The 25,463-nt window shown below is 47.2% G+C and overlaps 5 protein-coding genes across 14 annotated transcripts; 3 read left to right on the forward strand and 2 right to left on the reverse strand.

The window, feature by feature from the left end:
- The first annotated feature begins 931 nt into the window (after window positions 1-931).
- On the forward strand, window positions 932-3,440 carry LOC112890994 (probable polygalacturonase). Its single transcript, XM_025957889.1, has 3 exons — window positions 932-1,079; window positions 1,667-2,011; window positions 2,098-3,440. The coding sequence occupies exons 1-3, from the start codon at window positions 1,038-1,040 to the stop codon at window positions 3,190-3,192; spliced, it is 1,482 nt and encodes a 493-aa protein (XP_025813674.1). The 5' UTR covers window positions 932-1,037; the 3' UTR covers window positions 3,193-3,440.
- Window positions 3,441-7,670: 4,230 nt separating this feature from the next.
- On the forward strand, window positions 7,671-10,333 carry LOC112889654 (protein CWC15 homolog). The gene is made up of 7 exons (XM_025956392.1): window positions 7,671-7,863; window positions 8,695-8,801; window positions 8,898-8,942; window positions 9,024-9,111; window positions 9,504-9,600; window positions 9,690-9,796; window positions 9,916-10,333. The coding sequence occupies exons 1-7, from the start codon at window positions 7,733-7,735 to the stop codon at window positions 10,037-10,039; spliced, it is 699 nt and encodes a 232-aa protein (XP_025812177.1). The 5' UTR covers window positions 7,671-7,732; the 3' UTR covers window positions 10,040-10,333.
- On the reverse strand, window positions 10,245-16,253 carry LOC112889650 (ankyrin-2-like). 9 transcript variants are annotated; one of them, XM_025956382.1, is made up of 6 exons: window positions 16,204-16,240; window positions 15,837-16,070; window positions 15,691-15,762; window positions 14,501-15,604; window positions 13,159-13,862; window positions 10,245-11,159 (listed from the first exon to the last, which is right to left on the reverse strand). In XM_025956382.1, the coding sequence occupies exons 4-6, from the start codon at window positions 15,372-15,374 to the stop codon at window positions 10,458-10,460; spliced, it is 2,280 nt and encodes a 759-aa protein (XP_025812167.1). In that variant the 5' UTR covers window positions 15,375-15,604; window positions 15,691-15,762; window positions 15,837-16,070; window positions 16,204-16,240; the 3' UTR covers window positions 10,245-10,457. The 9 variants fall into 9 exon arrangements, with proteins under 9 accessions (XP_025812167.1, XP_025812166.1, XP_025812171.1 ...); XM_025956381.1 differs by having other exon boundaries at window positions 15,837-16,089; window positions 16,204-16,234; XM_025956386.1 differs by having other exon boundaries at window positions 14,501-15,762; window positions 15,994-16,081; window positions 16,204-16,253.
- Window positions 16,254-16,302: 49 nt separating this feature from the next.
- Window positions 16,303-18,349, reverse strand: LOC112889652 (putative septum site-determining protein minD homolog, chloroplastic). Its single transcript, XM_025956389.1, has 3 exons — window positions 17,711-18,349; window positions 16,711-17,143; window positions 16,303-16,425 (listed from the first exon to the last, which is right to left on the reverse strand). The coding sequence occupies exons 1-3, from the start codon at window positions 18,198-18,200 to the stop codon at window positions 16,398-16,400; spliced, it is 951 nt and encodes a 316-aa protein (XP_025812174.1). The 5' UTR covers window positions 18,201-18,349; the 3' UTR covers window positions 16,303-16,397.
- A 167-nt stretch (window positions 18,350-18,516) lies between these two features.
- Window positions 18,517-25,114, forward strand: LOC112889653 (protein REVEILLE 6-like). 2 transcript variants are annotated; one of them, XM_025956390.1, is made up of 9 exons: window positions 18,517-18,847; window positions 19,481-19,538; window positions 20,016-20,139; window positions 20,231-20,392; window positions 20,465-20,578; window positions 22,968-23,077; window positions 23,904-23,963; window positions 24,439-24,515; window positions 24,600-25,114. In XM_025956390.1, the coding sequence occupies exons 1-9, from the start codon at window positions 18,621-18,623 to the stop codon at window positions 24,613-24,615; spliced, it is 948 nt and encodes a 315-aa protein (XP_025812175.1). In that variant the 5' UTR covers window positions 18,517-18,620; the 3' UTR covers window positions 24,616-25,114. The 2 variants fall into 2 exon arrangements, with proteins under 2 accessions (XP_025812175.1, XP_025812176.1); XM_025956391.1 differs by having other exon boundaries at window positions 20,474-20,578.
- Window positions 25,115-25,463: the final 349 nt, after the last annotated feature.

Below are 25,463 nucleotides of genomic sequence, written 5' to 3' on the forward strand. Positions count from 1 at the left end.
GGGGGACACCAACACAAGCAGTCGAGCACGAACTGGGGATGCCATCGACCACGGAGCTGTGTTGCTTGCATATGAATACACATGTATGTCGCTCAATGTAATCCACGCCATTTCTTCTTCCTCCTGCAAATCCCAAATCTTATTTGAGTTTTCAGTCATACTACTAGCTAGTCTGTCGTCGTTTTCTACTGAATAAAAAAAAGAGCTCTAGATTTGAGAAATGAACAACGGAAAAGAAAACGAACAAGTTACCGCTCGACTTGGTAACCGACCGATACAGCTTTAATTAATAGCCACCTTAACTGAGAAGAATATGACAAATTAAGGTGACAAAACAGTCAGTCTCACAGCAAAGCAGCAGGATTCCTCTCTTCTTGTGGCCCTTAACTTCATAGTATTTATATATAAGGAGTACTAGTTCAGAGCTCGGATTCCTTTTCACAGAAATAAACATTTCAGAAATTCAGTTACCATGCTAAAATAAACTACTACTATTACTACTACTACTGATACGCCTGAACAGTACAGTGTCAGTGATTCAATGCTAACCTAGGAATAGATAGAGAAACCTAAAAAGGACGCTAGGCCGGTAGAAAGCTAGCTACGCGATTCAGGTAACTGAATCACAGTCTGTAATACAAAAAATTGTGTACTACTGCTGCTGCTGTAATCGGACAATCAGAAGGGCAGTTGCAGATGCAATTCCTTCTCTTTTCTTTTTCCCAATCAGAGCAAAAGAAAAGGAGCCACTCAACAAGGTACTACACAAAAGAGAATGCAGGAAAAGTTGGTTGCGGATCGCACTGGAATGCATGGCTAGATGATCAATTAATTGGTTAATAATGAATGAAGGAGCTAGTAGTGCTCAACAGTGCAGAGAGGAGGAGTCCTATAAATTGGGCGCCGCTCCTGCCTGCCGCTACCATCCAATCCACCCCACTCCACCATCTCTCCCCCTCGATCTCCTCTCCTGTGACCTCACGGGTCACTAGAGGCCAGGCCACTGCGGTTACCAGCGCCGAGCGGCAGCGGCAGCAATGGCGGCGTCGCCGGTGCTCAACGCGTCACCACTCCTCCAGGTACCATTCTTGCAAGTCGCTGCTGTGGTTGTGTGTTGGAGTGTTTCTTCTTCTTCTTTTCTTGCACGGTTCCTACTATCATTCATGGCCGCACCTGTACTGCAAATCTCTCTGTCGAATAGCTTTTTTGCTCGCAAATGTTCTTTTGGTGTTGCAACAATTCCGCTTGAACAAGGCAACTTGTGCATCATGCTTACTAAATCTGCCATTTTTCCTCTATCGAATTGCAAACGCCAAACGAGATGTTGCTATTCTCGCACGCACAGCCAATTTTTCTTTTCTTTTCTTTTTCTCTTTACTTGTCCGTTTCCCCAAGTTATTGATGCAGCAGTTGAGAATCTCCAAGCGTTTTCCTTCCGTCAAAGTCTGCGATTTGCCATCTTTTACACCATAGAGATCATTTTTTTTCCGGCGAAATCAAATTCCATCCACCAAATCAAATCGCCCGATGTAGAGATTTTTTGCAAAGCAGGATGCAGGATTTGATGTACCATATATATATATATATATATGCTGCTGTATGACCGTCACCACACTAACAATGGTCAATCAATCTGCTGCTTCTGTGTACAAACAACACAATACAGCTGCTGCGCTCCGTATGCGTCCTCCTCCTCGCCGCGTCGGCGACGGTGGCCGGGCGCCACCACTCCGCGCCGGCGGCGTCCAGGAACGGGCAGAGCACGTACCTTGCGCCCAACTGCCGAGCGCACACGGCGTCGCTGGCGGACTTCGGCGGCGTTGGCGACGGCACGACGTCCAACACTGCGGCGTTCCGTTCGGCGGTGGATCACCTGTCGCAGTACTCTGGCGAGGGCGGCGGCGGCGCCATGCTGTACGTGCCGGCGGGGAAGTGGCTGACGGGGCCCTTCAACCTGACGAGCCACTTCACGCTCTTCCTTCACAGCGACGCCGTCATCCTCGGATCCCAGGTACGTTGTATTTGGTTCATCAACCAATCGTAGCGCAGAATTCAGGTTTCTTCATTCAGTTGACAGTTGGGGAACAAAACAAACAGGATATCAGCGAGTGGCCGATCATCGACCCCCTGCCTTCGTATGGAAGAGGGAGGGACAAGATTGGAGGTCGCTACGCTAGCCTCATCGGCGGATCCAACCTCACCGACGTCGTCATCACCGGCAATAACGGCACGATCGACGGTCAGGGCGCGCTGTGGTGGTCCAAGTTCCACAGTAACAAGCTCAAGTACACGCGGGGCTACCTGATCGAGGTCCTGTGGTCGGACACGGTGTTCATCTCGAACGTGACGCTGCTCAACTCGCCGGCGTGGAACATCCACCCAGTGTACAGCAGCAACATCGTGGTGCAGGGCGTGACGATCCTGGCCCCGACGCACTCCCCCAACACGGACGGCATCAACCCCGACTCGTGCTCCCACGTCCGCATCGAGGACTGCTACATCGTCTCCGGCGACGACTGCGTGGCCATCAAGAGCGGGTGGGACGAGTACGGCATCGCCTACGGCATGCCCAGCCAGCACATCGTGGTCCGCCGGCTGACGTGCGTGTCGCCGACGAGCGCCGTCATCGCGCTAGGCAGCGAGATGTCGGGCGGCATCCGGGACGTGCGCGCCGAGGACATCGCCGCCGTCAACTCCGAGTCGGGCGTGCGGATCAAGACCGCCGTGGGGCGGGGTGCCTACGTGCGGGACGTGTTCGTGCGGCGGATGACGCTCCAGACCATGAAGTGGGTGTTCTGGATGACGGGAAACTACAAGTCCCACCCGGACGACAAGTTCGACCCCAGCGCGGTGCCTGTGGTGGAGGGCATCAGCTACCAGGACGTGGTGGCCACCGGGGTGTACAAGGCGGCGGCGCGGCTCGAGGGCATCCAGGGCGCGCCATTCCGGGGCATCTGCCTCGCCAACGTTACGGCGGAGTTGGACAAGTCGAGGAAGTACCCCTGGACCTGCACCGACGTGGAGGGCGTGTCGGCCAATGTCACCCCGGCGCCGTGCGAGGCGCTGCAGGGCGCGCCGCACGACGGCGACGGCGCCTGCCCCTTCCCGACGGACACGCTGCCCATCGACCAGCTCACCCTGCAGCAGTGTGCATACGACGTCCCGTCCTCTCCCGGCGGCGGCGGCAACTAGCTAGCAGCCTGGCTGCTCGATGTACAAGCAGCAGCAGCAGCTACTTACTAATAGTAGTCTGATCTGAAACAATAAGGAAGGAAGGATGGCGTGCGCGTGCTGCTTAATTTAGTTTGGATGCTCCCTCGTACTCTGTGCTGCGAGTTGTACGCTCGGTTTGCTAACATGTACTCCAATGTTACATGTCTCAACTCTGACGAATTCTATGAAGCAAGCAAGCAAGCAAGAAAAAACTACTATTTTTTTAATCGGAGGAAACACGAGGTGGACTCGTTTTAGCGCTGGCAGGCGGCGGGAACAGGGCACTCGCGCGCGCGCGCTGCCCTTTCTTCCGCACCGCGCCAGCCCGGAGCAGGTGGTGGTCTGCATTGGTTAGGTTGTTTGTCTGTGTGCTGTAATTCAGATATCATATTGTTTGCTTAGGTTGTTTGTTCCATGTGCTGCAATTACTTGAATATAGATGTTAATTGGTAGAAAATTCCCATACACTTTATTCTTTGCGCAGAATTTGACAAAGCAATTATAAGCATTGTGAAAGATAATGGCACAACTTAAGTCTCAATCTGACAACAGGATGCCGCAAGTTGGTTTGAGGTTCAAAAGTTCAGATGAGGCTTGGTTATTTTGGTTGGCATATGGGGGTCGTACAGGCTTTGATGTGAGGAAAAGATACACAGATCTAAGCAAATATGATGGTAAGGTGACTTCATGCAGATTTATTTGCTCTAATGAGGGTTCATCCAAGAAAAGGGCTAACAAATCATGTGACGAAGTGTTTTAGAGCTGAAACAAGAACTGATTGTGAAGCTCGGATGACTCTTACATTGGACCGAGGGGAAGGGAAGTATGAAATCACTGATGTTGTGCTTGAACATAATCACTTATTTCAGTTGCCCGAGACCTGCCACTTATGGCATCACAAAGAAAAATTTCAGAACTGCAAGCTTTTGAAATTGAGACCGCTGATTCTGGAATTAGGCCAAAAGCTGCACATGAGTTAGCTAGTCGTCAAGTTGGTGGACCATTTAACCTTGGCTACACTTGCCGTGATCGCAAGAATTACTTGCAAAGCAAGCGGCAGAGGGAATTGGCTTTTGGACAGGCTGGAAGCATGTTAAAATACTGCCAACACATTATATCCTAAAGAGATGGACCAGAAGCACGCAATGGAAGCATACAAGATAGGCAAGGAAGAAATGTGGTAGAAAATCCAAAACGAGAAGCTCAACTTCAGTACAAGTTTCTATCTCATAAATTTCACAATTTGGCAGATAAAGCAGCCAACTCTCAAGAATGCTGCATGCTGTTAGAAAATGCTCTTGATTGTCTTAGTATACAGCTGGACGAGAAACTTAATGTATCTATTACTTCAAAGATATCCAGTCCCCTTAGTGGGTTTTGGTGTTAGATGACAAAATACATGTATATTTAATCGTGTTATCAAACATATGTGCAGGTGCTAAGGGTGAATAAGCAAAACGTATTACGAAGCATGACCTCTCAAAAAGGAATGAAAGCGGTGTTTCAAATCTACCTGAAGATTAGATTTTATTTTAAAATTAAGTATAGGAACGCCGTACTATCAAGAGAGAGACTTTGATCTACAGGTGTTGACGTGGTAGTTATGCTCAAGAGAACCTACAAAAACTATGAGAATCAAACCTACCACTATAAACAGTCTTCTTGTGAAATCCCCTGCTAAGCTCGGAGTGTCCGGGTCCTGGTCCGAAATGTTCGGACAGAGATGTCTGGAGTATCCGGACATATACCCGAAGTCTCCGGATAACTATTCCCCGTCCGTAAAATTCTAAGTCCGAAGTGTCCGGACCCCAGTGTCCGGAATATCTAGATATATACCTAGAGTATCCGGTACCTGTTCGCCAACGGCTAGTTTTCTGTGAGAGGAAGTATAAATACCCCCAATACCCCTTCACTGAGACTCATTCTTGCTCATTTTGACCAGAAACGCTCACAAGCTAAAGAAGAACTCTCTCACTCCCCCTTTCTTCATTGTTGAGTGATTTCCTTTGAGAATTCAAGTGAGATTATTGCAAGAGCAAAGATTTGTGCTACTGAGCTTCCATTCCATCTCTTGAGCACATCATCCTTGTCTAGCCGGTGGATTCAAGTTTGTTACTCTTAGAGCTTCAAGTTTCTAGACATCTAGGCATCACTCGTGAGTGCTCAAGCAAGTTGTGAGCACCACGGGAAGTTTGTAATCGTCATTTCTCTCGGAGGAACACATAGTAAGTGATCTTAGGTTTGAACGTTGGTCTCGCCCTTGGGAGAGGAGCATAGGGGTTCTTGAGCACCATCTCTTGAATTCTTTCTCAACGGAGACGTAGCTTATTTGGGAGTGAACTCCGGGAAATAAATTCTGTCTCTCTCTTATGCTTCTTACTTGTTTTATTGGTTATTTGCTTGTAAGACTAACTTTCTAGGGTTTGAGGTCGATATACTATTATACAAGTCTTTAGAGCAAAACAACTGGTGAGAAACACTCCAAAGATACCACTAGATTTTCTAAATTTACCCGATAGCATCAGTATCTTTATTTTTGTGTAGATTGTTTCGTACCCGGATAGTCCGGATATTATATTCGGAAACTCAAGACACAAGGTCCAGAGTATCCGGACATCTGTGTTATTAACAGTGTTCAAAGTATTTTAAGTTTCAAATTAGCCTATTCACCCCCTCCTCTAAGCATTTTGAGGTGCTTTCACCAGTGCTATGAATGAATCATGTAAGGAGCAAGAAAATGTTGACCCAAATATGCAACAAATAGGTGGCTTACTTGGTGCTGCACCGCTGAAGAAAAAAGAGGTTCAGTCAAAAGGCTCAAAGAGCGTAGAACATGGCTTGATAAATTACGCAAGGGGGGAAGTGCAAAGCAACTAAATATGTTGTGCCAACAAAAAAAAGAGCAAAGGTGTGTCAAATGCTCTGTGAACACCTCATATGTTGTTGTCATTCTTTCCTAAACTAATTAGTTCAATTTGCTGCAGAAACAAAAGAAAATCGATGATGTACAACCCCAAGTAGAAGTGGAGAATGGTGGCATCAACAAAGGAACAAATACGCAACTTCAAGAGTACAATATCATTGAAAGTTTTACACAGTTTTTGACAGCTCCACTTTGTGCTAATGACAATCTTCTTGGCAAAGATCTGTTCTAGTATCCTTAAGTTGGTGGATGGTATTTTGGACAAGGCTAACTACAGTATTTTGGGGGCTAACTATAATATTTTGGACAGGGCTAACTAGTATTTGAAAATGGCCCATACTTGTACTGGTTGTTTACTGATAGCACTTGGTGCTACAGACCAAGATCTATTGCTACAGTATCAAGTTCTCTTATACGAATGAAAATACTATGTATTGCTTTAAATTCAGTGCCAAATACTCCACTTTGAAATTCTGCATTTTGTACTGAATCTATTGGTGCAGCATGTCTGAAGTTCCTGCTATTATTTTTCTGAATGTGTGAATGACCTGTTGCATTCTAAATATATGAGTTATAGCTTTGAAGCATCTGCAGCTATTGGATTATGTTTAGACGGTGGATATAGGGGGGCAAGTTACATTGTAACTTGCTGAAGACCTAACGTGCAGAAGGAACGTTACATATAACTTTCCCCTTCCCCGATGCCATCCATTACCTATCAAACGGCTGCTGCAGATTTTTTTTTACCTTTCTCAATGCACAACTCGAGCCCAGCTTTATCCACAGCCCAAATAAATATCCAGCTCATGGACAGAAGAGAGTGCACGCTGCTTGGCACTCTACAGCCGCCAAAACAATTTTGGTTGGGTTCCAAAGTATGGATAGGCTCATAAATTTTAATATTCGTTTGGTTGAATGCAAAAGAATTAGCATGCATAAATTTATTGATAGATCGACAATATTTAACTCGCCCACATTTTGCCATTTCGTGACACCCCCTCTTATAGTATTTGTATTTTGGCATCGAACCAATCAAAAATTTTATGGTAAATTTTGCCTACCACATTTTGGTAATAAATTGCTATGCCAAAATAAATATTTTGGTAGTCAACCAATTATGCTCATCAAGCTGCAAGCTTCCTAGGATGTTGCCTGGTGATGGAATAATGCACTTAATTACCTTAATAAATAGAGGGAAAAAATCAATGCATCTACAAGTATTTTGTGCGATTCATATAGTGTCCAATATGTGGTTCAACAAGATAAAGATTTGGGGAAAAAAATGGAGTTTCAACAAAATATTCAAAACGACACAGAAGTTAGTGCTGGGGAGGGAGACTATTTTATTCTTTTGGGGTGAATATATTTCCTATCCCCGCCCGACTTGAGGTCTTATTTGGGCTGAAAACCGAAGCTGGGCTGACTTGTTATGTATATATATATTGGGCTGAAAACTAAAATGTGCAGCAGCCCAGCCCAACCCAACCCAACCAGACCGCGTGCGTCCTCATCGTCTTCACCAGCCAGCCACCACCACAACCCAGGCCAGGCAGGAGGAGGGTTTCCACGAATCCGCGCCAGGGAGGAGGCCAGGAGATGACGACGGCGGCGCGGCCAACCTGGGCTCCGGCCAAGGGCGGCAACGAGCAGGGGGGCACCCGCATCTTCGGGCCCTCCCAGAAGTACTCCTCCCGCGACCTCGCCGCGCACACCTCCCTCAAGCCCAGGTATCCTTGATCCTTCCATGGAATCAAATCTTCCTCCACCGGGAGTGTCTGCTTGCTTGGAGATCTGACCGGCCGCCCACGGCCCACCTAGCAGTTGCGCCTAGCTCGACGGAGGATTCAGATTGGGGAAACAGGATAGGGTTTGTTTGCTTCCCAGGGGATTTTCGATGAGAGGCCATTCATTCCTCGACTGGGGCGGTGTGTTCGACCCCACCACGACCATAATCACCTGACCGCTTAATTCTAGAGTGCTTAACCTCGCTCTGTGCGGTTGCTAGTTATTAACCCGATCGCTTGCAGGCAACAGCATGTGCTTTTGCTCCCCCTCATGACCGCACCATGTAATTTGGATTGTACAAGGGTTTGACTAGTGTCATATACAAGGTTTGCGTTACCTTGATACCAAGCTCAAAATGTTGCCTTGATAGCTACTAACTTCTTCCTAGGAAACTAAGGCTCAATGTTGACTTCTATTATATATCTAGTCCATTCTACAATGCGTAATTTCTGACTTTGGACATGCGACAGTTATGTCATAATCAATGAAGCATTTATACGAACTGTAATTGCTGCATTTGCTTCTCAAGGCAAACAAAATTTCAGCACCACCGACTTATACTAGTTCGAAAAGATGTATTTGTTTCTGTTAGTATCTTGGAATAAAAAGTAACCCTCCCCAGATACCACTAAGATATTCCTTTTTCATTATAATACTCCCACCGGTTGTCTCTGCCTATTAACCAGGAAGTGAGATTGGCCGCATATAGCCGTTTACATTGTCAGCTTGAACTTTTTCCCTCTATGACTCACTACCTTGTCCCGTGTATACAGGAAAGAGGGCCAGCAGACCCAAGAGGAGTTACAGAAGAGGAACCTCAGGGAGGAACTTGAGGAACGTGAGCGCAAGCACTACTCTTCCAAGGATAAGTCCTATGCTGGTATGCCTACCTTTTCATTTTCCGCTTTACATGGTAATCTAATTGTAAATTGTAAGTTACTTGCACAATTCCTAACATGCATCTTCTTGCCTGCAGAAGAAGGAGACCGGCGGAAAAGTTCAAGCCAGCTGCTCTTAGAAGGTTGGTGGAGAAAATGCTGCATGATGTCTGTTCATGCTGTGGCTTAGTGATGTCTTATTCCTTTCTTGCTCTAACTCACAGGTTCAAAGAGGGATGCTGAGGATAAGATAGTTCCACGAGAAATCGATGCAGATGACTCCGATGTGGAGCCTAAAAGTGACGACGAATGGTCTGTATCATTTTCCTTTTATAAGTGACAGGTGCTGAGATTTTTTCTTGTTTCTACCTTAGCAGGATTGACCTGATTTGTGATCGCAGTAACTATTTTGTAGAATGGGTTAAAAATGCCTTTTTTGTTTTTTCTGTGTCACCTTCAGTAAAACATCCATAAGAACCCGCACTTGTGGAGTAGTGATTTATATCCGTTATTGAGCATTGCCTAGCATAGTAGCCTGTTCAGTTTATTGTGACTAATTTGTCTTCACTTCAAATGGGCTGATAAAATAAGGCAACACTGTTTAGGAGTAATTGTTTGTCTCATGTTCTCATAATGTAGTAAATTTTGCTTCACTATGTTTTGTTGCTCTTATACACATTGAATTGCAAATTAATTCTATTCAGCGATGAAGACGAAGATGACGACGATGACGACACGGAAGCACTAATGGCAGAGCTTGAGAGGATTAAGAAAGAAAGAGCTGAGGAGAAGCTTAGAAAGGTTTGTTAATTTTTGTATCTATACCGTGATTTTTCGATGTGATGTTCATTTAGGTTTTAGAAAGCATAATGGAAATGGTTGAATCGCAGGAGCGCCAACAAGCAGAAGAGGAGGCGAAGATGAGGGAGGCTGAACTGATGCGGGGAAACCCTTTGATCAATGTCAATAATCCTGGCTCCTTCAGCGTTAAGAGAAGGTAGGATGCTGATGTTTAGCTTCTTGCGTTAGATATGCTTTTGTCCTAGCATGTCATGTAATAGAAATCCACAAGCGGCTTCCGGTGAGCCTAATCTTGCTCTGACGTTTGGTTTGCAGGTGGGATGATGATGTGGTATTCAAGAACCAGGCACGTGGAGAGACCAAGACTCCAAAACGGTTCATTAACGACACCATCAGAAGTGATTTCCACCGCAAGTTTCTGCAGAGGTACATGAAGTGAGGCTTGTGCTGTGTGTATGGTTTAAACATGCACCTGCCGTGGTGTATGATAGATGTTTGCGTATGGGTGAGAGACCATTGTGCTGTATGAAATAACTTGCCCTTCGAAGATGTGCTTTGTCTCAAGTCTGAAATGCACCTAAACCCTTTACCAGATGGGGAAAGGTGAAGGAAACCCGTGCGCTTTGTATACTTGATGATGTGAATTTGGTACAAAGCTGCGGAAATCCTTAGAAGCATTGCAGCTGTACATGGTTTGTTTTAATTATAAAAAAGTAGATAAATCAGTACAGCAGTAGTGGGTACACATGATACTATTGTGCAGATGAAAAACTAAATTTACAGAAGACACGGTCGATTATTTTGGCCTGGCGATGGATGTATGTGCTCTTGGCATGGTGACGAAGGACTGTTGACTCTTATTTAGTTGATCTTGCCCACTTTCGAATTGCTGGGAGGCCGAAGATTATTATCAAGGACCCGAAGTGTACCAAGACTTCTGAAGAAATAGCTTGTGCGTAAGTTCGTAGCGCATATGGTCGAACTCCAGCTCGAGCGCGGACCGTGATCGCCAGACAAGTGATCTTCCAAGCTTCCATGTTTCCCAGGAGCAAAGATGCAAAAGTAACGACGCAGACAGCGGCTGCAACCATGCGATCCACTGGAGCCAGCACGAGGTACAAACACAATCCGAACGCGGCCACGAAACTTCTTCCTGCGTTCTGCAGCAACAAGGCCGAAAGATTGAAGTAGTAGGTGCGGATGGAGAGGTCCATAGCCGGCACCCCGGCGTAGACGAGGCTGAAGGTAGCCAGGCAGGAGCAGATGAATGCCAAAGTGTCGGCGAGGATAAACGCATCGAAGGCATAGCCGCCAGTCCCAGCAAGCACGGGCGTCCCCTCGGCGCGATAACCTCCGGGCACCGTGAAAGCTGATGCAAATGTCACAGTAGCGATGAGTACAGCCACAATGCTCATCACCTGCGTCGCCTGTGTATGCTTCTCCGATTCTCCGTCCACGTCTCTTTTAGCGATATATTTCTCATACAAGAGCTGCGGCCGAACAGAACCGTGCGGAGCTCCTGCGAATGCTAATGTCTTCTCTATAATAGATCTTGGATTCTGCATGCAAGAATGCGTAATACATATAGCAGCAGCTATAATTTGAAACAATTTATAGAGAAAAATCTGTTTACCCCATCCTAAACTTATCGCCGAATCTGAAAAAAAGATAACCCCGCACTCAAAAACCAAAAATCTTGCATACCTTAACTTTGCATACCGGTTAAATTATCCCCTTAACCATTCAAAGCGGTTTTCTATGATGATTTTGCTATGTGGCGATAGGGTCCATACGTTGGAGTCCTCCTCATTGAACGCGTGGCAGTGAACCCACTTGTCAGGAATTTATTCCTCCTCCTTTTCCTCTCTTTCTCTCCTGTTCCATAACAACACCCGTCGTGCCGGAGAGCTCCTAAGCAGCGCGCTGGTGAAATCATCGGCAGAGCAAGCAAAATCGACCGCGAATTGGCGTGGCTGTGGAGGCGGAGGGGTTGTCGCTGTCGGAGGTGAGGCCGATGTTGCGGAGGTGGTGGACTGGGCAGGTCGGAGGGCGATCAATTCTGCAGCCCCGACGTGGGGGCCTGTAGGAGGGGTGGAGCAAAAATACGGTTCCCCCCCCGCGTCGCTCTCCTAGGCGACTCAGGGGGCGCCCCATGCCACCTTCCACCACCCCACCCCGGGCCGCCTCCGGTGGCCGCGCCGCTGCCAGCAACCGTCCGGGCGGCGGTGGCGGCCAGCAGCCGAGCCAAAAGCCGGCTCTGCTCGCAGTCTCCCCTTCCCTCTCTCTTCCCTCTCGCCTCCCTCCCCCTGACCTTCACGCTTTCGCTCGTCGACGCTCCTCCACTGGCCTGCTCCCCGCCGGATCCGGGGTTCCCCGGGCCGGATCCGTCGTCACCCGCCTCCCATCCTCACACGGCCGGATGGCGTGCTGTGCCTCCTGGGCTCAGTTGGGGGTGGGGGTGGGGGGGGGGGGGGGGGTGCGACCGCGCCACCGCTGCCGCTCGCTTCGGTCTCGCTACCCTTCCTGGTCGGCTCCGCTCCGGTCACGCGGCATGTTGTGCCTTCAGGTGGCCGCACGGGCGCTCCTCGTGGGGGCCGGCGCTCCTTTGCCCCGGGTCGTCGGGGGCCGGCGCTCCCTCGGCTCTGTTGCTGGCCGCCGGCCTCCGGCCGGGGGTGTTGGCCCCCACTCGCTCCACCCCTCCATTGGCGTCTGGGTAGTTGGCTCTACCCCCGTTGGCCGCCCCTTCCTAGTGGCCTCCTGCGGCGAGGTGCCGGCCAGCGGGCTCTCCTATGCTGTGGCAACGTCGGTTTTGGGGAGGGATTAGGGTGGAGGCGAAAGCCTTGGGTCCGCTTGCGGGCCGATGACGACGACGCCCTCGGGCGCCGTTCACCTTTTTGAAGGCGTCATTCTTTTCCGCTCTTCCCTCTTCTCCGGTGTACTTTTCGCGTGAAAGCTTTGACCATGTTGGTCGGACGATGACGGCGTCTATATCGTCGTCTTGGAAACTCTACTGGTGGTGGTCGTCAGCTCTCCTCGGAGAGTTTCCGCTTCTGCGCCTGCCTTCTCTCTATTTCTTCTATATCGTCCGAGTTGCGTAGGTTGTCATTTGGCGGATGCTTTGCCGCCCCTCTCGTCGCTGGCCAATACTTTGCCGTCGTTATACTCTGGCGGATGCTTTGCCACCGTCATCGTGTTGGTTCGCTTCAGGCGGATGCTTTGCCGCCTTGTTTGGTTAGCCGGGTGGATGCTTTGCCATCCTTGATGTATTGTAGACCTTTGCACCCTTGACATTGAGAAAGAGACAGAGGTAGATGGGGAGGGGAGAAATTCTTGACACGTGGATCTTATTTCCACATAAGTAAAATCACCATAGAAAACGGCATTGAAATGGCTAAGGAGGGTAATTTGATTGGTATTGAAAGTTGAGGTATGCAAGATTTCTATTTTTGAGTTCAGGATTATTTTCAGATTCGGTGAATGTCATCGGGTAAAACGAATTTATATACATAATTAATACTTTCTCGCAAAAAAGAAGGGCCAATTAAACAAATTACTTACCAGTGCATACTGAAACCCTGGAGGGTTCAAACTGCATGCGAGATCAAGAGGTGTCAGCCCGTCTTTATTTGCTACATCCAAACGTACCTGCCGATTCCGAATGAGATATCTGAAGGTTGTCACATTCCCAGCATGGACAGCTCGGTGCAGCGGCGTGTCCCCGTTCTTGTCCTGCGCATTCAGGATCGATGAATACTGTGGCCTCTCACAGACATATCGAACCACATCATGCTCCTCCTCCTCCGCCTCAGCAGCAACATGGAGGAAAGTCCTCCCTTTACCATCTCGCAGAGTGGCGCTGTCGGGGCACTTCTTCAGCAGCAAGTGGACGACACTGACGTAGCCAGACCATGCGGCAACATGTATGGGGTAGGATCCCCCATTGTCCGCCTGATACGCCGTGGATACGTTAGCATCCAGAAGCTCCGCGGCTGCATGCCAACCCGACCACGACCAAACTTGATGAGGATACAATCTGCAAAGAAGCCAATTCCACGGCCGCGCTCCCAGCGATGCAGCCAAGTGAAGAGGGGTGCTCCCGTTCAGCTCGTCCCTCTGGCTAGTCAGCTGCCACAGGAGATCAGGCTCACTACTACTACTCATACGCCGGTGGTCTCCTTGGGCGGCCGCCTCCTTATGGAATTTCACCAAGAGCATAAGCAGCACTCCGTCCGGTTGAAGGGGATCAATTATCCCTGTCGTCTCTGCATTATATTGTTATATCATATGTACCCTTATATTAGTATAGTATGACTATATGATATGATAATGCATGCAAGCGTTGTTATTTACAAGACATATACTATTCTACAAAATAGTTAATTAGTGGAGTATTGGTTGGGAACCGCTTTTAGTACCGAATTCCCAACCGGCACTAAGGAACTGTTCAAACTTTTAGTATCGGGTGCTTACTTGGTACTAAGCCATCTTTTAGTAGGCAAGACGTCCCAAATATTTTCAGAAAAATATTTCAAATCTAGAAAGAGGCCAGCACAAGTCATGCGATTTGTCACGCAAAATATATGTGCGTGCGGTGCGTAGGATTCAAAACCGAGACCTCTTTTTTCTCATGCGTACCAGATTTACCATCTATTCTCCACAACACAACAGATCTGATTACAAGAGATGCTTTTTTTTAAATTAACTTGTGAATAAGTGTTTTAGTACCGGGTGGTAATACCCGCCAGTACTAAAGGATCCATATTATTCGGCATTAAAGCCTTCCATCCATCGCAAGTATAACGGTAAGTATTGGATGATAGTACTTGATTTAAATTTTTAGCGGCATATTTGTGGTGGATGGATGAGTGATTTTTCAGCAGTAGTAGTGGTAGTACGTTACCTTGCCCACGACAAACTGCTGCGTGCAAGACGTTTCGTCCGTCTGGTCCGGAGTAGGACAGCCTGCCTTTTTTGTTGATCAACATGTGCCGTGCAATCTCAATTTCACCTAACGAAATGGCCAGATACAACGGTGAAGCACCCTCCTCTCCGTCCTGTGGGATGCAGGCTAGATCTGGATCCACTGCCATCAGCCGGTCAATGCAGACCACCTTGTCGTCGTTGTTGTTGGCAGCGCGTATCGCCTGGTGCAAGGAGGTCTCCCCACACTGGTTCCGCATTCTCACGAACGCCTTCACGTCGGCGGTGTTGGCAAGGGCGACGAGGCAGGAGATCATCTCGGCGTTCCCAGCACCGGCGGCGCAGTGCAGCGGCGTGTCGCCATTCTTGTTGCGCGCTTCCAGGACCAGGCGCTTCGCAGCGGCACCACCCTTCCTTTCCTTGTCGCGGACGATCATCTTGGCACACTTGATGAATTCCTCACCGTCGCCGCATGCTGCAACCACGTGCAGCAGAGAGTCCCCCTCCATGGTCACCCCGCCTCCATCAAGGACCACCACCGGGAGTGGTGCCGGTACTGGTGCAGCAGCAGGAGCAAACCCAGGAAACCCAGGATCAACTTCCAGTACAAATTGTGGTGCTGCCTCCACGGACGGCGTGTCGTCGACGGCAGTGGCCGCAGGCTCCTCCTCCTCGTCCTCCAGCAGCAGCAGATCCTTGAGCTGCTTGCTGTCGCCGCGGCGAGCAGCCATGAACAGCCGAGGATCTAGTGTGGCAGGCGGCGGCAGGGCATTTGCTGAAGTTGCGAGGATTATTGGTGGTGGTGGCTCACGAGCAGCAGCCTGCTCGCCCTCGTTAGCGCCTGCTAGCGCCATTGGCGGTCAGGAGCGTTATTGTTAGCTACTCTCTCTAGTACTACTCCCGGGGTGAGTATGCCACGCGGTGGGTGGTTGGTATATAGAGACACACACACACACACACACACACACACACATATATATTAAATAACCTATAACCAGAGGCAACTTGTTTAGTACCATCTGTAAGCTAGACTTTATCACTTTGTTCACTTCAGCCTTTGCCTTTTGTTGTTCTTGCCAGGAAGCTGCAGCGAAGAGAGTAGGATGAAAAGGGAATTTCCACTGGATTAAATCAAGCCTTTATTTATAGTTTCAAATGGACAGAGAGTACCTGCTTGACTCAGCTGTCGTACGTTCCCGTGCTTAATTTCAGCCTTTGCCTTTTGTTGTTCTTGCCAGGAAGCTGCAGCGAAGAGAGTAGGATGAAAAGGGAATTTCCATGTGATCTCCGGGAAGTTGCAACTCTCAGGCACGTACCAAATTTACCGTTGACTCCGTGCTGCTTGACTTGGCGAACTGTAAGTCACGTACTGTTGTCGAGTCTATTTCATTCTCCTAGAATGGATGCAGGCCAGCCTGAATCCACGGAATTTGATTACTATATGTATGGACTGATAAGTAGTAGATTCCTAACTGTATCCGTAAAAATAAGGTCTTGTTTGGTTCCGGCAGGGCTAAACTTAAGAGCTGCGCTCCCCCCTTGTTTCTTTCCTGCAAAACTTCTGAAAAACTGTAACAAACTGTAAAAGGCTTGGCTTACCGAAAAAGCCCCAATCAATAATCAGGTGGGGGTCAAAAAACTCAGCATGCTGTTGGTGCGTGACAAATAAAGCTGCAGAATTACCTTGTACTACTCTTATAGTAATGCTCTACCAAAGGTGTCGTATGCTCGCCTGGTTATATTTGCTGTTCTTCCCAGGGTTGCTTCTGATGCAGTCATGGTCATCAGCTAGGCACAGCGCCTTGCCATCTGCGTCATCTCGCCGTACGCACTCCATTTGCAACAAGCCCACAAAACACGCATACAGTTAAAGTTCCTCATGGTGTCCATACAACTGTGATTATCCTACGTCTCAAAGAAGCTACAACACTCAGATGACCCCATCATCAACCAGCACAGCAACAATGAAGCCAACCAAAGTCACATCACGTAGAAGTCTCTGAATACCAGATCCTCCGATAATAGAACATCAACCCAGAAACTACACATATTTCTTCTGCTCCATCACAAAGAATGAATCGCTACACCAGAAACAAAGCAGAACCAAAACGGAAAATAATTGGAAACTCCAGATTGCGAGCCTATACACCACCTACAGTCTAAAGTCCACGACTGAACTCACAGACTCACCTACTAAAGAATGAAAAGAAGCCGCCTTTCTTCTTGGGCCTCTCCTGCTCCTCAACCATGACTGCTGTCATCGCATCTCTTTCTACCAATCGCCAGGTGGCCTGCTCCAGAGCAAGGCCAGCAGGTGTAGGCGGGTCATTGAGAACCAGTGGCACACCCCTATTCGTACTGCGGATCACCTCCGCGTCCTCTGGCACCACACCTAGCAAGGGCAACCCCAGCATTTCTTGCACATCAAGCGCTGACATCATGTCCTCCCCTTTCACCAGGTCAGGTCGCACTCGGTTCACAATGATCTTGATGTCTTTGATGCCGTCGCACTCCAACAGTCCCGCGACACGGTCAGCATCACGGAGAGCCGTAATGTCAGGGGTAGTAACGAGTACAGCTTCTTCCGCAGGGGCAATCGCAGTGACAAACCCAGCATCAACACCTACAAGGCAAACGGCAATCAGCTTTACGTAACAGAAGTAGATGCATATAACTGGTTTTAAAATTCAAAGTCATGACTTGTTTAAGGCAGGAAAAGGTGCAACATCATGTCAGGCAGCTGCATGGCATCTATGGAATTACTGTTTATCTAACAGTTCATCAGGTCAATTTGACTGCAAAACATGTAGAACTACAAATGTGAGAGTGCTTAAGGATGCACTGCGGCCACAGTTAAGACCGTAGAGGCAATCAGTCAAGACCAAATTCGCAACCTGAATTATGTGCCATCTTGGATATTAACAATGTTTGTATGCCCAGAATGTAACTAGGATACCGCATTTTTAGATTAACGTATTGTTAAATTGATAAGAAAAAAAATACTTGGTGGAAAATTATTACACGTTTATGGGTTCAAATTTGACAAATATCGGAACATCCCATGATAAGAATGGATTAGAATGATGGAGAGGATGTGAAGTACAAATTGGGGATCTGAGATAACCGCTACAATTGGGTTTGGATGGGAGCAATGCAAGATTTAGTGAAACAGAATGCGGTTCGAGGTTACCTGCGGGGCAGTCAATGAGGATGAACGCGGGCGGGTTGGGCGCGCGGCGTAGCGCGTCGGCTACCCAGGTGAGGGTCTTGGATCCGAAGGCTAGCGGCAGCTTGGAGCGTGGCTTGGAGAGGCAGAGGAGGTGTAGGTCCTGTAGCGCGCGGTGTCGGACGAGCGCCTGGTCGAGGCGGCAGTCCCCGGCGAGGACGTCGGCGGCGGTGAGGTGTACGCGGTTCTCGAGGCCGAGCAGGAGGTCGAGGTTGCGGAGGCCGGCGTCGGCGTCGACGGCGACGGCAGGGAGGGAGAGGCGCGCGAGGGAGGCAGCGAGGTTGGCGGTTGTGGTGGTCTTGCCGACGCCGCCCTTGCCGGACGTGACGACGACGACGCGCGGGGTGGGGCCCGAGAGCTCCGGGGCCGTGCGCCCCCCGTGGTGGCGCGCGGAGACGGCTGGCGTGGCGGCGGAGCGGGCCGGGGCCGGCGGGGGGAGGGGCAGGAACGCCATCGGACGGGGTATGGTTGGCTAGGGTTTTGGGGAGGTCTCAGTCCGAGATGGTGGTGGCGGCGGCGGCGGCGGCGACCATGGCCGTGCAGTTCCGGAGGGATGGATTGCCACAACGCCAGGGACCCACTGCCAGCGTCTCTTTCCAACTCTGAATAGGCACAACGTGTGTTTATGGGCCAGTAGGCAGGCCGATGATGGGCCGGCCGGAGGAAGTGGGGCCCGGGTGTCAGTGCGAGTAAGAAACTTGTGGCCAGGAGAAGAGCCCGCGACGGGTCGGGTCGGCTCGGCTGGCTGCCTTCCTGTGTTCTCCTTCCTTCCTTCCTCCTACAGCCCGCAGCTCTACTGTTCCTCTTCCTCGCAGGTCGCAGCAGAGCGCCAGCTCCGGACCACGCAGACCCTAGCTCCCCCATCTCCGTGCTCATGGTGTCCATGAGCACGACGCCGCACCCTCTCGATTCCACCGCGGCCCCGGGCAAGGAGGAGGCGCGCCCGATGCGCCTGCGCCAGGTCGCCGCGCCCATGGCCCTGCCGCTGGGGGACGACGAAGACGAGGGGCCCAGGAGGGTGCGAAAGCCCTACACCATCACAAAGTCGCGCGAGAGCTGGACCGAACCCGAGCACGACAAGTTCCTCGAGGCGCTGCAGCTGTCAGTCTCCCACCTCCCCCATCCCAGCCTTTCCTCGTTCCTCGGGATCCACGTGGGTTTGCTTGGTTCCCGCGATTATTATGCCGTCCTTCTTTGCTTTCATGGTCGTAGCCAGATCTAGCTCGCCTTATATTAGATCGCAGTTTCCTGACGATTCAATCCTGCAGTGTTCCTTCCCCCATACCTGCAGCTAAATCTATGTAAATTATCGGAACAGAAACTTCCTTTTAGCAGACCTTACCCTCGATTGCGCTGCTTACCGTGGGTCCATTTTCAGCTTTTCGCGTACACATTTCTGTACCACCGGTACGAGTTTCGGTCTTGTAGGATTCATGTACTAACTCAGTTCTCAAGTGGCTCAACTTATATTAATTTCTGATGTTAACGCTCTGCCTACTTGCGCTTTAGGATTTCACCCTCTCAAGTTGTTATGAATGGCAACGTCTTCACCCCACGGATAAATATTACGATTTTTGACATGTTATCTCATGGATTATGGATGATAGTCTTATACATGATTTGTCGGCTAAACAGATGCTTTACTAGTCCAGGACATTCCATACTTCTAGAATGGCTCATGTCACAGCTGGAAAAGCTTTGTTACATATTTCCTTCTTTGTTCTTCTCTAACAGGTTCGATCGTGATTGGAAAAAGATTGAAGCGTATGTTGGCTCCAAGACAGTAATACAGGTATAGTTCAAATCTGTTCTTGAGCCTTTAAACTCGTGACACTGTTTCCTGTTTAGTTGGTTGGCTTTGTCATGCACTGTTTTAGGCAAGTTACACTCACAGTTTTAGGTGACATACATTTTCTATGTAGCAACATAGGATCAGGGATCATGCCAGCAACATTAAACTTCATGTTTTTTTTTCCTGACCATCCTACTTTTATATGCTGCAAAGATTATAAATTTAATACTTTAGTGGCTCTGAACTAGTCGTATTGAAGTCCTGTGTTATTGGGAGAACGAGAAAATGAATCATTTCACTACCTCAAAGTTTCTCCAAGAAATTTGTTTAGACATTTTGCTAGTTGTTCTTTCAACAAGGTTATATCATAAATCACCCACTGTCAACTTGCTACTCCAAAAATTAAACCGGTTGCTGCTTTTTGTTATGATGTATCTGACGGGCTGTGCATTATCTAAATAACAGTTCCTTTAACAGATCAGGAGTCATGCGCAGAAGTACTTTTTGAAGGTTCAAAAGAATGGAACAGGTGAACATTTGCCCCCGCCTAGGCCAAAACGTAAGGCTGCCCATCCATATCCGCACAAAGCTTCAAAAAAAGGTTTGGCCTTTTTCTTTTATTCTGCATCTGATTGTCATGAAATCTATATTTTAGCAAATATATCTAAAAGAAACATTGGGGGATCATGCAGCACTTCAAGTTGTCTTACCGCAACAAGCTTCTCATATAATGGAGCAAGGCTGTGGTACATCTATGGATACAGCTACTGTTGCGACGGACTTAAGTGCAAATGATGCTCTTCCTTCTTGGGAGAATGATCCTGTTCAACATTTAAGTCCGAGGCATACACAAGGTTTCTTATGTTCTGTTATTGTGAACTCCATTTCTGATCAATTTCTTGCAAGGAGGTACTTACTTATCACAGATGCTACAGGTTCAGGTGCAACAAATAATTACTCTAGCAGCATAGGTAGCCAATCTGGAACTTGGCCAACTTCTGAAGCTACAGAGCAAGACATCATGCTTCCAGCACTGCGTGGTGAGCTTCTCTTTCAACTGTGTCCCTGCAAATGTTTTGCTGATACTAACTGTTGGCCCAGCCTGCTCGAGGTGAGGTCCCTGACCTCCTCCCCGGCACACTCACAGCTAGAGGTAGAAGAAGGGAAAGCAGTAGTGAACACACACTGGTGGGTGCTGCTTAAAAAAACTAAGCTGCAGCTGCTCTCCTTATTTGCACATACTAAGTCAAATAGAAGTACAAGGTGTGGCACAACTACTAGCTGCTGTTGCTACCACTATTCCACTACTTGCTACTGTTTCTGCCACTACTTGCTGCTGCTGCCATATTGCTACTTGCAGCTGCTACTGTTTTCTCCAACTTGCTGCCTCTAGACATTGGCATGGCATGATCAAACAAAAAGAGCAAGAGCAGGAGAATTAACTAACACTAACTTCCTAACATTACTCTGGTTATCTTGGACACACTTCAACATGTTATTTGTGCAAATCGTTTTCTAAACCCCCCCCCCCCCATTAGATGGTTTAATATAATTTGATATCTGATAATCCATGGCAAGCAATCTGGTTCCTATTTTCTCGTGTTAAATGAAATGAACTTTAGCTAGTTACTTCTCTTCATGGATACCTTCAAACTCTATTGTAGTATCATCTAAAGATTATGCTAGTTATCATTGTTCAGGTTCAGATACAAACTAGAACTATAGGCACGGCGTTGCCGCGCCATGCTGGATCTGGCCAGCATATATCTTGTAGCCTGTGTCGTTTGTTATAGCTATTTGGAGTATCAAAGAATTTGAGCATTGTTTCTTGAGAAGATTATATGGATATGCGAGGAAGAGCAAAGGAGGATATAATTAAGAGAAATGTCTATGGTAGTTATTCATTACATAAACTTGATGCTTATTGGGTGCGCATAGGGGCATTGGTAAGATACATGTTGCACTTTAATTTTGGTTAAGCATTTGGCATAACATCTACAGTGCATGAGCATTGAACTTGGTGATAAGTTCCCAGAGAAGCTCTGTCAACTAAGTCAAACTACAGAATGGCTTTGCAAGGATGATATTCCAATTTCAAAAGTTATCCCTACTCTATCTAATCCTATAAAGAATGACACATTTTTTTTATTGGTTAGACAAATTACGGCTGAAGGGCACACAAAAAATTGGAAGAATATTTTCTCATGGGAATTTTCACAAACACCTATGGTACATGAGTGCTGAACACCCTACAGCTAGCGACTCTTTTCGCTAGAACTCAACGTCAATTTCAAAAGCTAATCGTTTGGGGGCATCAACTATAAACTGAGAAGGAAAAGGAAGGTAGGCTCAAGCCTAGCCTTGATAAAACTACCTTAGCTTCCTGCAATCAGCAATCGTTCTTGGGGGTAAAGTGCAGCTGTAACGAATCCAATGTCGCAGCATTACTCGTCAGCATGGATTGCTTGGATGACCTGTACTCGCTGGTGAGTGGCAGCGAAGGTCCTGGACAACGACGCCGGTAAAGAGGAGCGAAGAGAGGAATGTGCGGCGCCAGAGGGTGTGCATGAGGGAGAGGTTGGCCGTGGAGAGCGGCAGCGCCTCGACGAGCACTGGCTGCAATGGCGACTGGCGAGGGGGAGCCGGGGAGGCGTCGGCAGCCGCGGCAGGGAGAGGCAGCTAGTTTATTTCGTGTGCGCTGGCGTTTGGCAAGGCCTGTCGAATTCTCTGGAAAGAGAGGACGGAGAGCGGATTGTGCAAGTGAACAGTGTGAGATCGAGATACATTATGATCCAACGGCTGACAATTTGAGATGATGTGGACCAATCAGGTGCCAGGTTGTATGGTGCTGATTTCGTTCGTTAGAGATGGACTTAGTTTAACTTGTAACGATTGTTTCTGTTGTCTTCATTCTCCTCCAACAAAGTTTGAAGAATTCAAACACAATGTTTTTGTTGCTGCCTTCAGTAGATGGCTAGATTGTAGTCTTATAGATTCATCTACATCACTGTTACATTACCTGTTGATGATAACTGTTTGCAACTTGACACACTATCTGGATAGCTAACATATTAGGCACTTGTCAGAACTATGGGACATGAACCTTTGCCCAAATGAACTTTTTACTCCGTCTCCCTGTTGATTGCTCTGTTTGCTTTAGTGAACATTTTCTATGTTGGATTCATCTTCTGTCTGTATTTCATAACCTTAATTGTGTCCTTCCAAGTTATACATGTGACCTTAATGCTTTGATGCTTGATTGATAAGGGCTCATATGACCTTATTGCAAATGGGATCCCTACCTCCTACTTCCTTATTTTCCTCTGGTGGCATTGATATTATTAACTGTGGTTGTGTCATTTGTGTCCCATCTTCTTCAGACATGTTCTCACTTTTTTCTCCTCTCGCACAATCTGGTGAAACTTGCAGCCATGCCAGACTTTGCTCGTGTGTACAGCTTCCTTGGAAGCATATTTGATCCAGAGACAAATGGACATTTGCAACAGTTGAAGGAAATGGATCCTATTGATGCTGAAACGGTATTTCCTTCTCCCAGCTTAAAATTCATCCATCTGTCCTTTTGTTACTCTTGGCTGAAGGCATGAAGCTCAAACTTTGATAGTGCTATTTGTATAAATCTATCTTTTTTACATGGACAGCAACAAAAAACTTAAATCTTTGTTTTATGAATTATATGAAGACCTGTCTACAAATGATATTGCAAATAGTCTTCAAGCTGTTTGTAAAACCACCGTTCTGGCAGATTTTTTTTAATATAGAAAAGGGGCTGTTTAGTACATATGGTATATCTAATGCATTGGTATGCAGCCCAGTGTAATGTTAGTCCATTCCAGCCTGTCCATTGTAACTTAAGTATGCTAGTATACTATGTATAATTTCAAGAAAACAAATGGCAAATGGATAATGCTCTACCACAAACAAAGGATGTTTGGCAGATCTTTTGGACTGCACTAGCACTTTTTATGCTTTCGCCTCTTGTATATATCTGCTGAGACCAAAATTTTTACCTCTTTCTCATTACAATTCATAGGAAAATAAGGCAGATCTTTTGGACTGCACTAGCACTTTTTATGCTTCCGCCTCATGTATATATCTGCTGAGACCAAAATTTTTACCTCTTTCTCATTACAATTCATAGGAAAATAAGGCACTGCAGTTGATAGGCTTTGCTGTTTTCATTAACTTATTGGGCTTGCATAGACTTGTCCTAAACATATTATCTTGGTTCTCTCATTATGCATTGCATTCACTTAGCAGTTTCTTCTATTTGACACGTACCTTCATCATTTTTTTTTTGTCATTTCACCCATGGAATGTGTTGTATGTGATGATTTTGATCCCCAGGTACGGTTGCTGATGAAAAATCTTTCAATCAACCTAACTAGCCCAAATTTTGAGGAACATGTAAGCACCTGTTCATTTAATCTCATTTTCCTTTTGACCAGACTTTCAGAGTGTTTCTAGTTAACTGCCGTATTACACATGAAGTATCTTCTCTCTTGTACTACTGTGGAATTCATTTATAATCCCGCTCTGATTAGTACTCCATAATCCTAGCCAATTCAGTTAATCTGATGGAATTCTAGAATTAAGTCATTTTCTTTCTCGCTGTCATGAACTACATTAATAAATTCTGGTGTTCACTCCATCCTGTACAATAATTGAACACTGTAAAGTTCTGTGTCTTTGCTGTGGATGTGGTTACAGTTAGTACGCACTCTGGAAAACCATCGCTAGAAGTGGTAAAATGCCTCCTTGCTGGAGGTGCTAATAACATAATCCATGATTAGTAATGCGTATATACTGACACTCCTTGTAGAACCTCCAGAAGAACTGTCGTTCTCCTTGGATTCTTACCTATTGGCCCTCTCTGTTGCAGATGAGGTTGCTTTCTTCACATGGCTCAAGCACGGACCAAGATATGGGCTCTTCTCACACCATTCATCTTCCATTCATGTAATTCTAAGCATTCTCTTTCTCAACTTCATTTCTGCTCCAGAATATCTTCTGCTTTCGCTAAGTTCACCGATCACAATGCAGGATAACGAGCAAATGAGAGAAGGTCCCCTCCTGTGAGCACCCAAGGCTTTGGAGTCCCTCTGTAGCATGGCAGCGTGCTGGATGCTAGCCGCATGCTGTAGTTTCGCATGTGTACATAGCTCTTGGTAATGCCCTAACCGCCTTAGGCTTGGTTTTGCTCATCATGTAGATGGCCGGCTAGTTTATGCGCATGTGATTCTTTGCCCCTTCAGTGTTCCCTATTTTAACTTATATGTGAGCCTGCCACCAAGTATGAGCCAGGTGGTTTGTTATGGTATGCTTGTTGTCGTTACCTTATTCCCTGCAAGGAAGGATGGATGGATGGTATACAATGATATGTAGTTTTTGCAGCGGTATGCAATGGTATGTGTATAGGCTAACAAACTGTAGTTGTAGTGCATAGTTGAGAGTGCATGATTCTACAGCAGTTCATGTCGAGGACTCCTCCGAATGATATTGTATTGAAGAATGAGGGCAGATGTAACATAAATAAAATTCAGTTACCCTTGCTGACACATGGTTGCAACTCTTGTCTGGAGTTTTTGCCCTTACCATTTCACTCTGGCATAGTACATATGTGACATTTACTTGATATGTTCTGGTTTATTTGGCTTGTATAGATCTGAGTCTCAGAAAGGAGAAAGAAACCTGAGTAGATGTCCTTTACGAATAATAGATACTTGCAATTAATTGTATGGAAACTGCATGTGTAGTTTGTGAATGTATACAGGTGGCTTGTAAAATAGTCTGATCGAAGTTTGAGATGTCGAATCTTTGTGCTGTTCCTTTGTACTCAGTGGCAAATCTTTTTTGTTTATATATGTATGTATGCTTATACATCTGATTCTGACTGATCTCTCGCGT

This window comes from Panicum hallii, chromosome 4 (genome assembly GCF_002211085.1).
Source record: "Panicum hallii strain FIL2 chromosome 4, PHallii_v3.1, whole genome shotgun sequence".
NCBI classification, from domain to species: Eukaryota; Viridiplantae; Streptophyta; class Magnoliopsida; order Poales; family Poaceae; genus Panicum; species Panicum hallii.